This window comes from Pongo abelii, chromosome 20, assembly GCF_028885655.2.
Source record: "Pongo abelii isolate AG06213 chromosome 20, NHGRI_mPonAbe1-v2.0_pri, whole genome shotgun sequence".
Lineage (NCBI taxonomy): Eukaryota > Metazoa > Chordata > Mammalia > Primates > Hominidae > Pongo > Pongo abelii.
Genome location: NC_072005.2, coordinates 56,558,331 through 56,571,307, shown reverse-complemented (window position 1 = coordinate 56,571,307; position 12,977 = coordinate 56,558,331). Strand labels below are relative to the sequence as shown.

The window sequence follows — 12,977 nt, the reverse complement described above, 5'->3', positions numbered from 1 at the left end:
AGGCTGGGGGCCTGGACTTCTGGGTCTAAGGGAGCAGGGCCTGGGGTCTGGACTCCTGGGTCTGAGGGAGGAGGGGCTGGGGTCTGGACCCCTGGGTCTGAGGGAGGAGGGGCTGGGGTCTGGACCCCTGGGTCTGAGGGAGGAGGGGGCTGGGGGCCTGAACTCCTGGGTCTGAGGGAGCAGGGCCTGGGGTCTGGACTCCTGGGTCTGAGGGAGGAGGGGGTTGGGGCCCAGACCCCTGAGTCTGAGGGAGGAGGCCCCACACACCGGTTGATGAGCAGGCGACGCAGTGAGGCAGTGACCAGGTTGGCCACGAGGGGGCAGTTGTCCCTGCGCACGGCCTCCAGGCCTTTGCAGTCCATGCGGTCGTGGGTGTCGGGCCGGGAGGAGAAAAGCAGGCCCGCGTAGCGCTTCTTGCTGATAAGCAGGTATGGGAAGTAGACCTGGGAGGGAACCATGGCCGAGACCCTGAGCCTGAGGAGGCCAAGCCCCAATCCCGAGACGCCCCCCAGAAACTGAAGGTAGACAGGGTCCCAGATGCAGGATGAGGACATGGGAGCCGTGCCCTGAACCTGGTGGGATGGACCCTGAGACACCATGTGGCTGGAAGTGGCTCCTGAGGGCCCCATACCAGTGGCTCCTGAGGCCCTGGAAGTGGCATGCCAGGGCCCCCATACCAGAGACCCCAATCTGAAACAGAGACTGGGATATATCCAGATAGTCCCTAAAACATGAGATCCAGACAGGGGAGTCGATGAAACATCCCATGAGAGGAGAAACTACGGCTGGGTGAGCCCTGAGGCAGAGACCTCCCCACTCTGCGAGGCTCCAAGTCCAAGGCCTGGCACAAGAAAGCGTTAAACCATGGGCAAAAAGTACAGTGTGAGAACTGGGCGTGGCGGCTCAAGAGGCCAAGGCGGGAGGATCACCGGAGCCCAGGAGTTGGAGGCTGCAATGAACTGTGAACTGGCCACTGCACTCCAGCCTGGGCGACAGAGCGAGACCCAGTCTCTTCAAAAGAAAATGTGGTGCAAGGTTTCCTGGAACCAAGTGTGCCGCACCCCGAGCGCCAGGGGCAATGTTGCATAGACCTACGATGCACCCCCATCAGGGTCCCTGCGTGGAGGGCAGCTGACAGGTACTGGGAAACCTCAAAACCAGGGACACTGTGACAGGGTTTTCAAAGAACAGATGCCATCCAGTGTAACAAAGCCCAAGGCCTCGGAGGCTTCCAAAACCAAGGCCCCAGCCTCAGGAGAATCTAAGCAGCAAAATCCCTTCACACTGTGGCTTTTGTGAACCCAAAGAATGGGACGCCCTGAGTACCCTGATGAGGGCACCTAAATGCAGAGCCCCTGACCCAGCCACGCACCTTCTCAAACTCGAGCCGGATGGGTGACGGGAAGTGACCTGACACCCAGTCCGCGGCCTCCCGCCCCAGGGCCATCGCCTCAGCCACCGAGGACACGCCGAATCGGCACATGACGGAGTCGGTGTCACCATACACCACCTGTGGGCGGCAGGGATGTGTGTGTGTGAGAAGCAGGGTCCCTTCTGTCAACTACTGGTGTAGGGGGGCACGGGTGGCTAATGACAACGGGACCCAAGCATGCAACAGGAGAGTAGGCAGGGTGTGACCAGGAGGCACGGGGACATGGGGGTCCGGCCTGGCTTGCATCCCCCCACCTGCCCTGGGCCCATCTCAGGGCAGCAGGTGGGTGGCCCCCGACCTTGGCGCTGGTGCTGTAGCCATTCTCCACTGTGTACTTAGACTCTACCAGCTGCTTGGTTTTCTCGATCATCTGACGTCCGAACCCCGTGACGCTCTGTCGGGGAGAGAATCATGTGGAGTGAAGCCCTGGGGTCCATGTGCAGTGAACGTGGGCCGGCGGGGGAGGGGTCCCACCTCTGCCATTTCCCAGTGGCATGGGCTTATGCACAAGCCACTCTGCCCCTCCTGGGCCTCAGTTTCCAAATCTGCAAAATGGGACTACGAGGCGGCTCCTCAATGGTCAGGTGGAAAGAAGTGGGTTCCCTGGCTCAGAGTTCTGGGCACGCACAAGGAAGTGACTACATCAAATGCATGCTGGAAAGACTGCGGCCTGAAGAGGCCACTGGCTCAGTGTTTCCCTCACATTGACATTCTGGGCAGCTCTCTGTGGTACAGGACCACTGACATAGCCGGCTACATCCCTGGAAGCCAGCAGTGCCACCCCCATCCCTGTACCACCAGAACTGGCCCTACCTACACAATGACAAATGCCCCCCAGGGCAGGGGGTGGCACCACCCCGACTAAGAAACCATTGAGAAACCCACTGTCTTATTTTAGAATTAAGAAAACTGGCTGGCGCGGTGGCTCATGCCTGTACACCCAGCACTTTGGGAGGCTGAGGTGGCTGGATCACTTGAGGTCAGGAGTTCGAGATCAGCCTGGACAACATGGTGAAACACCATCTCTACTAAAAATACACACACACACACACACACACACACACACACCCCCCTAAAAAATACTTAAACAAAAACAAAAACAAAAAAACAACCAAACCTGAGGCTGGGGGTGGGGACACCAAGGAGAGATGGGTGTGATTCTTTTGTTTTTGTTTGTGTGGATCCAGTCAGGAAATCTGTCTAACTAGAGCATTTTGTCCATTTACATTTAGTGTAATTACTGATATAGCTGGGCTTACGTCTATCACTTTACTGTCTAGCTTTTACTTGTTCCACCTGTCCTATGTTCCTTTTTCTTTCCTTTGTAATCTTTTCCTGAAATGATTCAGTAATTTTTTTTTTTTTTAAGAGACAAGTGGCCAAGCGTGGTGACTCACACCAGTAATCACAGCACTTTGGGAGGCCGAGGCAGGTGGATCACCTGAGGTCAGGAGTTCAAGACCAGCCTGGCCAACATGGTGAAACCCCGTCTCTACTAAAAATGCAAAAATTACCCAGGCGTGGTAGCGGATGCCTGTAATCCCAGCTACTCAGGAGGCTGAGGCAGGAGAATCACTTGAACCTGGGAGGTAGAGGTTGCAGTGAGCCAAGATTGTAGCATCGTACTCCAGCCTGGGTGACAGAGGGAGACTCCATCTCAAAACAAACAAACAAACAAAAAGAGACAGGGTCTCAACTCTGTCACCCAGAATGGAGTGCAGTGATGCCATCACAGCTCACTGTAACTCAAACTGCTGGGTTCAAGCCATCTTCCCGTCTCAGCCTCCTGAGTAGCTCCAACTATAGGCATCAACCACAACGCCTGGCTAGTTTTGTTTGGTTGTATTTTTTGTAGAGACGGGGTTTCACTATGTTGCCCAGGCTGGTCTCAAACCCCTGGCCTCAAGTGATCCTCCCTCCTCAGTGTCACAAAGTGTTGGGATTACAGGCGTGAACACTGTAATTCGTTACTTTTTTTTTTTTTTTTTTTTTGAGACGGAGTTTTGCTCTGTTGCCCAGGCTGGAGTGCAGTGGCGCAAACTTGGCTCACTGCAACCTCTGCCTCCTGGGTTCAAGCGATTCTCCTACCTCAGCCTCCCGAGTAGCTGGGATTACAGGCACCTGCCACCACTCCTGGCTAATTTTTTGTATTTTTAGTAGAGACAGGGTTTCACCATGTTGGCCAGGCTGGTCTTGAACTCCCGACCTCATGATCCGCCTGCCTCGGCCTCCTAAAGTGCTGGGGTTACAGGTGTGAGCCACCGCACCCAGCCTATTCATTGCATTTTTATTATTCCACCTCTTGCTCCCGTAAGCTTGAGAGACAGAAATAAGGAAGGAGGTCAAGAGACAGAAACAGAACAGTGACAGAGGAAAGCGGCTGAGAGAGAAAAGACAGAGACACAGGATTGGTAAGAGGCAGCCCCAGGGGAGGGCCAAGCCGTGCTCTCTTGGCCTGACCCCTGCTTCAGGGTTGGGGCCTGATGTCCACACAGCCACCCCTTTCCACCAAGGAGGCTGGGGAGGCAGCCGGGGACTGTGAAAGGCAGAGGGGAGTTGGGAGCATGCAGTGAGCAATTCACTTTGTACAAAGAAAGGTCTGGCTCTTGCCTGGCTCCTGTAGTCTAAGCCCCTAGAATATCCCGCCTGATAACAGTGTCTCTGTTCCAGCCTAGGCAACGTGGCGAGACCCTATCTCTACAAAAAATAACAAAAATAGGTGGTGCGTGCCTGCAGTCCCAGCCACTTAGGAGGCTAACGTGGGAGGCTCACCTGAGTCTGGGAGGTTGAGGCTGCAGTGAGCCACGATTGTGCCACTGCACTCCAGCCTAGGCGACAGAGTGAGACTCTGTTTCAAAAAAAAAGGTGTTTGTGTACCTGGGACTTTAAACCACACAAGGCAGTTGACACTAACATGGTTTATGGTAGGGCCCTGGGCCATGCAGTATCAGTTTGACCTCTGGGGGTTGCTGAGGGGCCTGGGGATGATGGAGTCACTCAGGCCAGTCACAGGGTGCTCCATGCCTACAGGACTGACACCCAAGAAAAACCCTGGACCCCAAAGCTTGGGTGAGAGCCTCTGGTTGGCAATGCTGCATGTGTGCAGCCACGCATCAACACTGGGAGAAAGGAGGGCCATCCTGGCAACTCCACTGGGACAGCACAACTGGAAGACACGCCTGGTCCCTCCTATACCCTGCCCTGTGCACCTCTTTCTTTTGCTGAGTTTAATCTGTGTCCTTTCGCTGTATTAAATCATAACCATGAGAATGAGCTTTTCTGCTCTCTGAGTACTTCTAGCGAATTACTGAACCTGAGTGGTCTTTGGGGCCCCCCAGAACTGTGGGTGGGTAGGTGTGTGCAAATGCCCCACCCACTGAGAATTCATCCAAGCCTTCCACCCAGAGCCTGTGACAAGTGGCACAGTGCCCAGCCAGAGAGGGAGCTCCCCGTGGCTAGAGGTAACCAAGCAGAGCGGCACAACTACTGGCCTGGAATGGGCCAAGACTCAAGTCCCAGGGGAGAAGGCTGGACAGGAAGACCCTTCTGAGGCCCTCATATGCCAGGAGCTGGGGCACTGACCCCAGCTTGGCAAAATCTCGGAAACTCAGGCCCTCTGTGGTTTCAAAGAATCTGTTTTTCTGTTCAAGCAGCAGAGCTGCCATGGGTAGGCAGACCGGGATGCTGCCGTGGGGACGGTGAATGGCTTCCCTCCCCATGTCCCTTGGCCTCTGTGTGAGCGTCACCTATTGAGAGTGGTGAGTCCCGCCCAGCCCCATCACTCCCCCACAGTCCGCACCTCCTGCTTTATCCGGCTGCAAAGCTCGTAGCACCACTTGTGTCCTAAACACGTTTTATCACGGACCTGTCAGTGTCCCCACTGGGCTGCAAGCTGACAGGGACAGGAACTCTCATCCATTTTGTTCCCCTCTGTATCACCAGGGCACAGAGTCAGCCCTGACCACAGTGTGTGCTCACTAGGCATTTGCTGAGTGAAGGAATGGACCAATTGCTCAAGCCACGTTGGCATCCTCTCTCTAGAAGGCCAGTAAGTTGGGGCGCCCAGTCCTCTGGATACAGGTCCCCCACATGGAGCCCTGGTCTCCTACACAGGGGGCCCATCTGCCCCCAGTTGCCTTCCAGGGGACCCAGTGCTCACCTGTGAGATCTCCAGGCACGGCAACTTGCCCACCTGGGCGCCAGTGAAGCCGTATACGGAGTTGGCGCTCACCTTCAGCGCCAGCTGCCGTCCATCCAGGACCTGGCGCCGCAGGGGGTCTGTCTCCTTGGCCAGCTCGGCCTTGGCCCTGCGAGGGAACACAGGTAAAGCACTCAGGCGGCGCCTGGACATTAGTCAGGGCTCCTTTCTGGAAGTGAGTGCCACGTACAGTTGGGCGTACTGTGCACTGCACAGAAGCTTCTGGCCAAGGGGGCAAAAGGAAGCTGCCAGGAGGGGATGCCTTGTGCTAATTCACGCACAGCTGAGGGCAGGATGGCCGGGCAGCCCTGGGGTGTCCCAGTGAGGGACAGGGATTGCCCAGAGGCCCCAGCAGGTCTGAGCTCCAAGCAGGGGATCTCCAGGGCTCACCTCTTCCGGGCGCTGAGCAGGTTCTCCAGGATCTGGGGCAGCAGCCCCTTCCGCACTGAGGTCTTCACAAACTCGTCCCCGGTGGGCGTCCTGATGAACTGATCCTCAGTCAGTCTGGGTTGGAAGATGGTGGGGTGACTGCCGGCCACCCTCCTCCTCCAGCCCACCTCTGCCCTACGGTCCTGGCCTTGGCCATGAGCACACGCAGGCCCCTCAAGCACCCCCAACTCCCCACTATCTCTGGGCTTGTGCCTATCCCCCCACCAGACTGAGCCCCGCAAGGGAAGGCCCAGGTAGGCCTCAGGGGACACGTGCTGAATTGGGCACCATACCCCAGTTTCTGCACAGCTCCGGGCTTCAGGAGCGTGGTGTAGCACAGGTTGTGGGCCATCATGATGGACGGGTACAGCGAGGAGAAGTCCAGGGTGGCGATGGGGACGTCGTAGTACCTGGGAGGGGAGCAGCCGCGGCGGGCAGTCAGGGCTAGGAGTTCCCATGCCGCCCCCTGCCCTGTCTTGTGGCCTCACCCTTTAAAAAAAAAAAAATCATTCATTGGCTGGGAGCAGTGCTCGCTCCTGTAATCCCAGCACACTGGGAGGCTGAGGCAGGAGGATCGCTTGAACTCAGGAGTTCCAGATCAGCCTGGGCAACATGGCAAAACCCTATCTCCACAAAAAAAATTTTAAAAATTAGACAGGTGTGGTGGTGCACGCCTGTGGTCCCAGCTACTCAGGGGCCCGAGGCAGGAGGATCGCTTGAGTCTGGGAGGTGGAGTAAGCCAAGATCATGCCACCGCACTCCACCCTGGGTGACAGAGTGAGACCCTGAGTCAACAAAAGAAAAAGAAAAAGAAAAAAAAATTTATATATAATTAATTAACCTACTATTTTATTTTATTATTTTTTTTTTGAGACAGAGTCTCGCTTTGTCACCCAGGCTGGAGTGCAGTGGCGCAATCTCAGCTCACTGCAACCTCCACCTCCTGGGTTCAAGCAATTCTCCTGCCTCAGCCTCCCGAGTAGCTGGCACTACAGGCGCCCGCCACCATGCCCAGCTAATTTTTGTATTTTTAGTAGAGACAGGGTTTCACCGTGTTAGCCAGGATGGTCCCAATCTCCTGGACTTGTGATCTGCCCACCTTGGCCTCCCAAAGGGCTGGGATTGATTACAGGCGTGAGCCACCGTGCCTGGCCTATTAATTTATTTTAGGGCTGGGGTGTTGCTCTGTCGCCCAGGCTGGAGGGCAGTGGCGCAATCATCGCTCACTGCAGCCTCCACCTCCTGGGCTCATCATCCTCCCAGCTCAGCCTCCCAAGTAGCTGGGATTACAGGCATGAACCACTATGCCTGGCTAATTTTTAAATATTTTTTCGGCCGGGCACGGTGGCTCACGCCTATAATCCCAGCACTTTGGGAGGCCGAGGCAGGTGGATCACGAGGTCAGGAGATCGAGACCATCCTGGCTAACACAGTGAAACCTCGTCCCTACTAAGAATGCAAAAAAAAAAAAAAAAAAATTAGCCAGGCGTGGTGGTGGGCGCCTGTAGTCCCAGCTGCTGGGGAGACCGAGGCAGGAGAATGGCGTGAACCCGGGAGGCAGAGCTTGCAGTGAGCCGAGATTGCGCCACTGCACTCCAGCCTGGGCGACAGAGTGAGACTCTGTCTCAAAAAAATAAAAATAAAAATAAATAAAAATAAAAAAATTTTGTGGAGCAGGGGCCTCGCTATGTTGCCCTGGCTGGTCTCAAACTCCTGAGCTCAAGCGATCCTCCCACCTCAGCCTCCCAGAGATTACAGGTAAAAACTGCACCCAGCCTGGGGCCTCACCCTTTGAGGGGCTCGATGACAGTGGCTCCCGTGTAGTCCTCACCACCCTCTGACTTCACCACGGGCATCAGCAGCCCCTCGTGCATGGCCTGGGAGGGGAGAAGGTGGAAAATGGAGTGGGTATAGGCGGGGCCGTGCAGATTGGGAGTGGGGAGAAAAAGTGCATCCAGGATGCCATTGCCTGGAGGGGGCCAGAGACGTGCCTGGTGGGGGGTGGTGAGGACAAGTCTCGGCTACTGACCTGCCGCAACAGCTGGGATACAACCTTGACCTGCTGACCACGACTGAGCAGGTAGCTGAGGGGCACGCCAGTGACCCTCGCCATCTCCACGGCGTTCACCAGCACCATGAGCCGCTCCAGCAGCCGCAGTGGCAGGTAGGCATCCTTCAGGCAGTACACAGCCAGGCGGCGACGGGTCTGGTCATTCCCATTCTGGGGATGGGCACGGATGGGGTCAGGGACCAGGGGTTGGGGGTGGGAGGCGGAGCAGGAGGAGGAAGTGGGGGTCAGGGTGAGGTAGCCTGGGGAGGGCCTGGGAGGTGAGGCGGGCAGGAGCGGCCTCCAAGTCATCAGGGTCTGGGTGGGGATGGAGGGAGGGGAGGGAGCAGCCTGAAGGCCACCGTGCACCTGTGGTCAGGCCAGGAAAGCAGAGTCAAGGTCATAGTGACCAAGGTCACAGGTCATAACAGCAGGTCAAAGAGTGAGGTCAGACATGGGGGCGTGAAGTTGAGGTCAGAGGCCAGGGAAGGGTGAGGTGGAGGTCAGAGGTTGGGGTGAGAGGTCAGGGAGGCAGCAGGCACCTGCAGGTCGGTGATGATGCTGTGCTGCACGTCCTCCTTCTGCTCGCCCAGGAAGTGGAAGCTCACGGCATTGAGCGTGTAGGAGCGGAGCTTGTACTCCCGCAGCAGCACCTAGGTGGGTGGGTGAGTGGGCCGGTGGGCTGCGGGCCTGGGCAGTGGGCATTCCAAGGACAGGGACACACCCCACCTCCCGCCCATACCTGCAGCATGTCCATCTGCACGCGGCCCACCATGCTGACCACCTTGGTGTCCCGCCGGCCCGTTTGCTTGGACTGGAACGAAGAGTCCCGGATGTTGGAGCGAAGGCCGGCCACACGGCCCAGGAAAGGGAACGTTTGTACCTGAGGAGGAGAGGCAGGGTGTGCAGCAGGCTGCGGGTCCCCATCACATCAGCCAGACGAACGGAGATTGAGACCGACCACAACATCCTTATAGCAAGCCTGGGGGCAGAAAGACGGTCTGGGGCTGGGTGTGAGTGGCTAGAGGGTGGGGAGGGAGTCTGGAGTGAGGACAAAGCTGCAGCTGAGGCTGGGACAGCGAGAGTCAGGGGCCCAAGGACGGAGCCCAGTGTCCGCGGGCTGTACCTAGGCAGGAAACAGGAAGAGATTTGGGGACACTGTGAGCAGGCGGCCAGGTGGGGGCAGAGGCAGGAGGCGGCGTAGAGCTGGGCTGAGATGGATGCTGAGGGCGCCTGGCTGGAGGGGGCCTTGCAGGGTGCTGGGGCCCAGCCTGGTGGAGACTGAGGCCAGAAGCCAGAGCTGGGCCAGGCAGAGGGTGAGGGGCACCCAGGGAAGGGGAGGAGGAGTACCGTGGCCCAGGCATCAGCGCCACGCTGTGGAATGTACACTGGGGGTCCTAAGAGTTTGTTCTGTTTTTTTAGAATGGATTTTTTCTTGTTTTCTCTTTAATAGAGGCAGGGTCTTGCTATGTTGCCCTGGCTGGTCTTGAACTCCTGGGCTCCATCAATCCTCTCGCCTCATCCTCCCAAAGTGCTGGGATTATAGGCGTGAGCCACCACACCCAGCCTGTTTTGTTTTTCCATTACCAAGCTGGCCAGACATAGAGAAAAGCAGGAAAATAAGGCAATATACCTCATTAAGGGCTGAACCATGTTCTCCCAAAAGACGTTGAGGTCCTAAGCCCCGGCACCTCAGAACGCAACCTCATTTGGAAATATGTCTTTGCAGGGGATCAAGTGAAGATGAGGTCACTGGGGTGGGCCCCCACCTCACAACGGTGTCACTACACAAAGAGGACATGTGGGCCAGGTGCACTGGCTCACACCTGTAATCCCAGCACTTTGGGAGGCTGAGGTGGGCAGATCAACTGAGGTGAGGATGGAGACCAGCCTGGCCAACATGATGAAACCTAGTCTCTACTTAAAAAAAAAATACAAAAAAAAAAAAAAAAAATACAAAAATAGGCCACGCGTGGTGGCTCACGCCTGTAATGTGAGCACTTTGGGAGGCCAAAGTGGGCAGATCACCTGTGATCGGGAGTTCGAGACCAGCCTGGCCAACATGGAGAAACCCTGTCTACTAAAAATACAAAATTAGCCGGGCATGGAAGCGGGTGCCTATAATCCCAGCTACTTGGGAGGCTGAGGCAGGAGAATCACTTGATCCCGGGAGGCAGAGGTTGTGGTGAGCCGAGATCGTGCCATTGCACTCCAGCCTGGGCAACAAGAGCGAAATTCCATCTCAAGAAACAACAACAAAAAAGCAAAAATTAGCAGGGTGTGGTGGCACATGCCTGTAATCCCAGCTACTTGGGAGGCTGAGGCAGGAGAAATGCTTGAACCTGGGAGGTGGAGGTTGCAGTGAGCCTCAATCGCGCCATTGCACTCCAGCCTGGGCGACACAGTGAGACTCTGTCTCAAAAAAAGAAAAAAAAGAAAAAAAAGAAAAGGGGTCAGGTGCAGTAGCTCACGTCTGTAATCCCAACACTTTGGGAGGCCGAGGCAGACGGATCACAAGGTCAGGAGATCAAGACCATCCTCGCTAACACAGTGAAACCCCATCTCTACTAAAAATACAAAAAATTAGCCAGGCGTGGTGGCGGGCACCTGTAGTCCCAGCTACCTGGGAGGCTGAGGCAGGAGAATGGCACGAACCTGGGAGGCGGAGCTTGTAGTGAGCCGAGATCGCGCCACTGCACTCCAGCCTGGGAGACAGAGCAAGACTCTGTCTCGAAAAAAAAAAAAGGGAGGACATGTGGAAACAGACACGCACAGAGAGAAGACGGTGTGAAGAGGCAGAGGGGGACGATGGCCGTCTGCAAGCCAAGGAGAGAGGCTGGGAACTGGTCCTCCCTTGCAGCCCCCGAAGGAAGCAGGCCCGCTGACACTTTGGTTGTGGACTTTCCAGCCTTCAGGACGGTGAGACAATGACCTTTTGCTGTTTTCAGCCACCTGGTCTGTGGCTCTTTGTTACAGCAACTCGGGCAGAGGAATCCACCCTTACACACACCCAGACTCAACAAGCATCCCGAATTTGCCCCATCCATCAACACACTCCCCCTCTCCTCCTCCTTCATTATGATTCTTTTCCTTATGCTGATATAACCTAAAGGAAGACTGGGATTCAGTGGCTGCTTCATGGCTTGTTGAACCCGTGCAAACTTCAGTCCGACCTTGAATGTACAGCCTTCTCTTACTCCACCGCCACCGTAACGCCCTCCTTGCCTCTGACAAAAGCCACAGTAACTTTTCCGACTTGGAGCAGGGCAGGGCCATGCCTAGGCTGCCCCTGCAGGCAATGGGCTGAGGCACACAGAGCAAGATGCACCAAGCCATGTGGAGAGGGAGTGGGAAGGAGGCCCAGGGCCCAGAGGCCACACCTGGGGCATCTGAGAAAAGCCTCCCACCTGCCCAGCCCTCACCTTGAGGGTCTGGGCCCGAGAGATGAGGTACGGAAGGTCAAAGTTCTGGATGTTGTAACCGGTGATCACGTCGGGGTCCATGATACGGATGAAGGTGGACCAGGCCTGGGGGTGGGAGCACACTGGGTCACCCTGGTGATTGCCCTGCCTCGGATTCCCCCACTTCCAGAATGTTCTAGAACCCCAGCCACCCCTAAAAATCCTGCAGAACCCAGAGGGGAAGTGCTCAAGCCTAAGTGCACAGGGGCCCACCCAGACCCACAGACGCCCACCCAGACCCACAGACATGGGTGTCACAGCACCCAGGGGCTGATGGCTCAGGACGTGGAGGCTGGCGGGGACCCCGGGAAATGGTGTGGGGCGTGGAGCGAGAGCTACCTGCAGCAGGTCCTCCTCCTTCTCGTAGCTCTGCACCTTGGCACCCAGGATGGGGGCACAGGGCCGCAGGGTGAGCGCCAAGCGTAGGAAGGGCTCTGGCTCCCCCCAGCGCAGGCCCAGCGAGCAGATCTGGATGACAGGGTCCCGCTCAGGCTCAGGGAAGATGCCTGCGAGGCAGAAGGATGCAGGGGCCTGACTCCTGCCCCTCACTCCCAACACAGCAGGGAGGCTGCACCTCCCATCTCCCCAGGGCTTCCCCGTTGCCTGCCGGCCCTACGTGGCTCACCCTGGCTCCTGCTCCGCTCTCACCTCCAGGCTGTCTCCACACCCTCTGTGCTCACTCCATCTGGCCACACGGGCTGGGGTGCTCCACCCCCGCACCTTCACACTTGCCGTTCCCTCCACCGGACCTGCCCTCCGGACCCTCCACCTGGCACATCAATGAAGCGGGCAGGAGTACGGGCCCAGGGACAGACCTTTGCGGCCGGCGCACTCGATATCGAAGCTGAGCACGCGCAAGGGTGCAATGCGCTGCCACGGCCCTTCCGGTGGGTGACTGACCACATCAGACCACAGCACGTCCACCTCCAGCTGGCACTGCGTAGCCTGTGGGCATGGGTGGGTCAGCGGTGGCAGCAGGGTACCAGCTCCCTACCCCGCCCTGCCCTGGGAAGCCCTGCACCTTCTCCTTCAGCCTCAGGGCGTATTTCCCGGCTGGGAGCTCCAGCCAGTTGCAGCCGACGATGTCTGTGTCCACCATGAACCTGGAGGGGGCCGGGAGTCAGTGGACAGGGGCTGCCTGAGGGTGGGGATAGAGGCTGGAGAAGTGAGGCAGAGGCCGTACCGGATCTCAAAGTCGACGTTGGCCTCGTAGGGCGCGAAGCTGGGCGTGCCCAGGCCTGCTACACGGATGCCCTGTTCCAGGAGACGGCGGGCCGGGGCCACGAGGCGTGGCAGCGCCAGGGTGATGCGCAGGAACGGGGAGGGGCCGTGCCCGTGGTACCCAAACATGCCTGCGGATGGAAGAAGCTGGGACTAGCCAATGGCCTCCCGAGGGGATCCCCCAACCCG

General features: G+C 57.4%; 1 protein-coding gene across 2 annotated transcripts in view; it reads right to left on the bottom strand.

The window, feature by feature from the left end:
- POLD1 (DNA polymerase delta 1, catalytic subunit) overlaps positions 1-12,977 on the bottom strand; it is a 32,351-nt gene that overhangs the window by 3,138 nt on the left and 16,236 nt on the right. For both annotated transcript variants that reach the window (XM_024237906.3, XM_063720224.1), the window contains 15 exons: positions 12,751-12,919; positions 12,589-12,670; positions 12,383-12,512; positions 11,907-12,073; positions 11,529-11,633; positions 8,849-8,989; positions 8,649-8,759; positions 8,089-8,280; positions 7,848-7,936; positions 6,353-6,469; positions 6,021-6,134; positions 5,592-5,739; positions 1,731-1,826; positions 1,373-1,510; positions 268-443 (listed from right to left, as the gene is read on the bottom strand). In XM_024237906.3, coding sequence (XP_024093674.3) covers positions 268-443; positions 1,373-1,510; positions 1,731-1,826; positions 5,592-5,739; positions 6,021-6,134; positions 6,353-6,469; positions 7,848-7,936; positions 8,089-8,280; positions 8,649-8,759; positions 8,849-8,989; positions 11,529-11,633; positions 11,907-12,073; positions 12,383-12,512; positions 12,589-12,670; positions 12,751-12,919 — 1,975 coding nt within the window. The remainder of the gene's footprint in view (positions 1-267; positions 444-1,372; positions 1,511-1,730; positions 1,827-5,591; positions 5,740-6,020; positions 6,135-6,352; positions 6,470-7,847; positions 7,937-8,088; positions 8,281-8,648; positions 8,760-8,848; positions 8,990-11,528; positions 11,634-11,906; positions 12,074-12,382; positions 12,513-12,588; positions 12,671-12,750; positions 12,920-12,977) is intronic.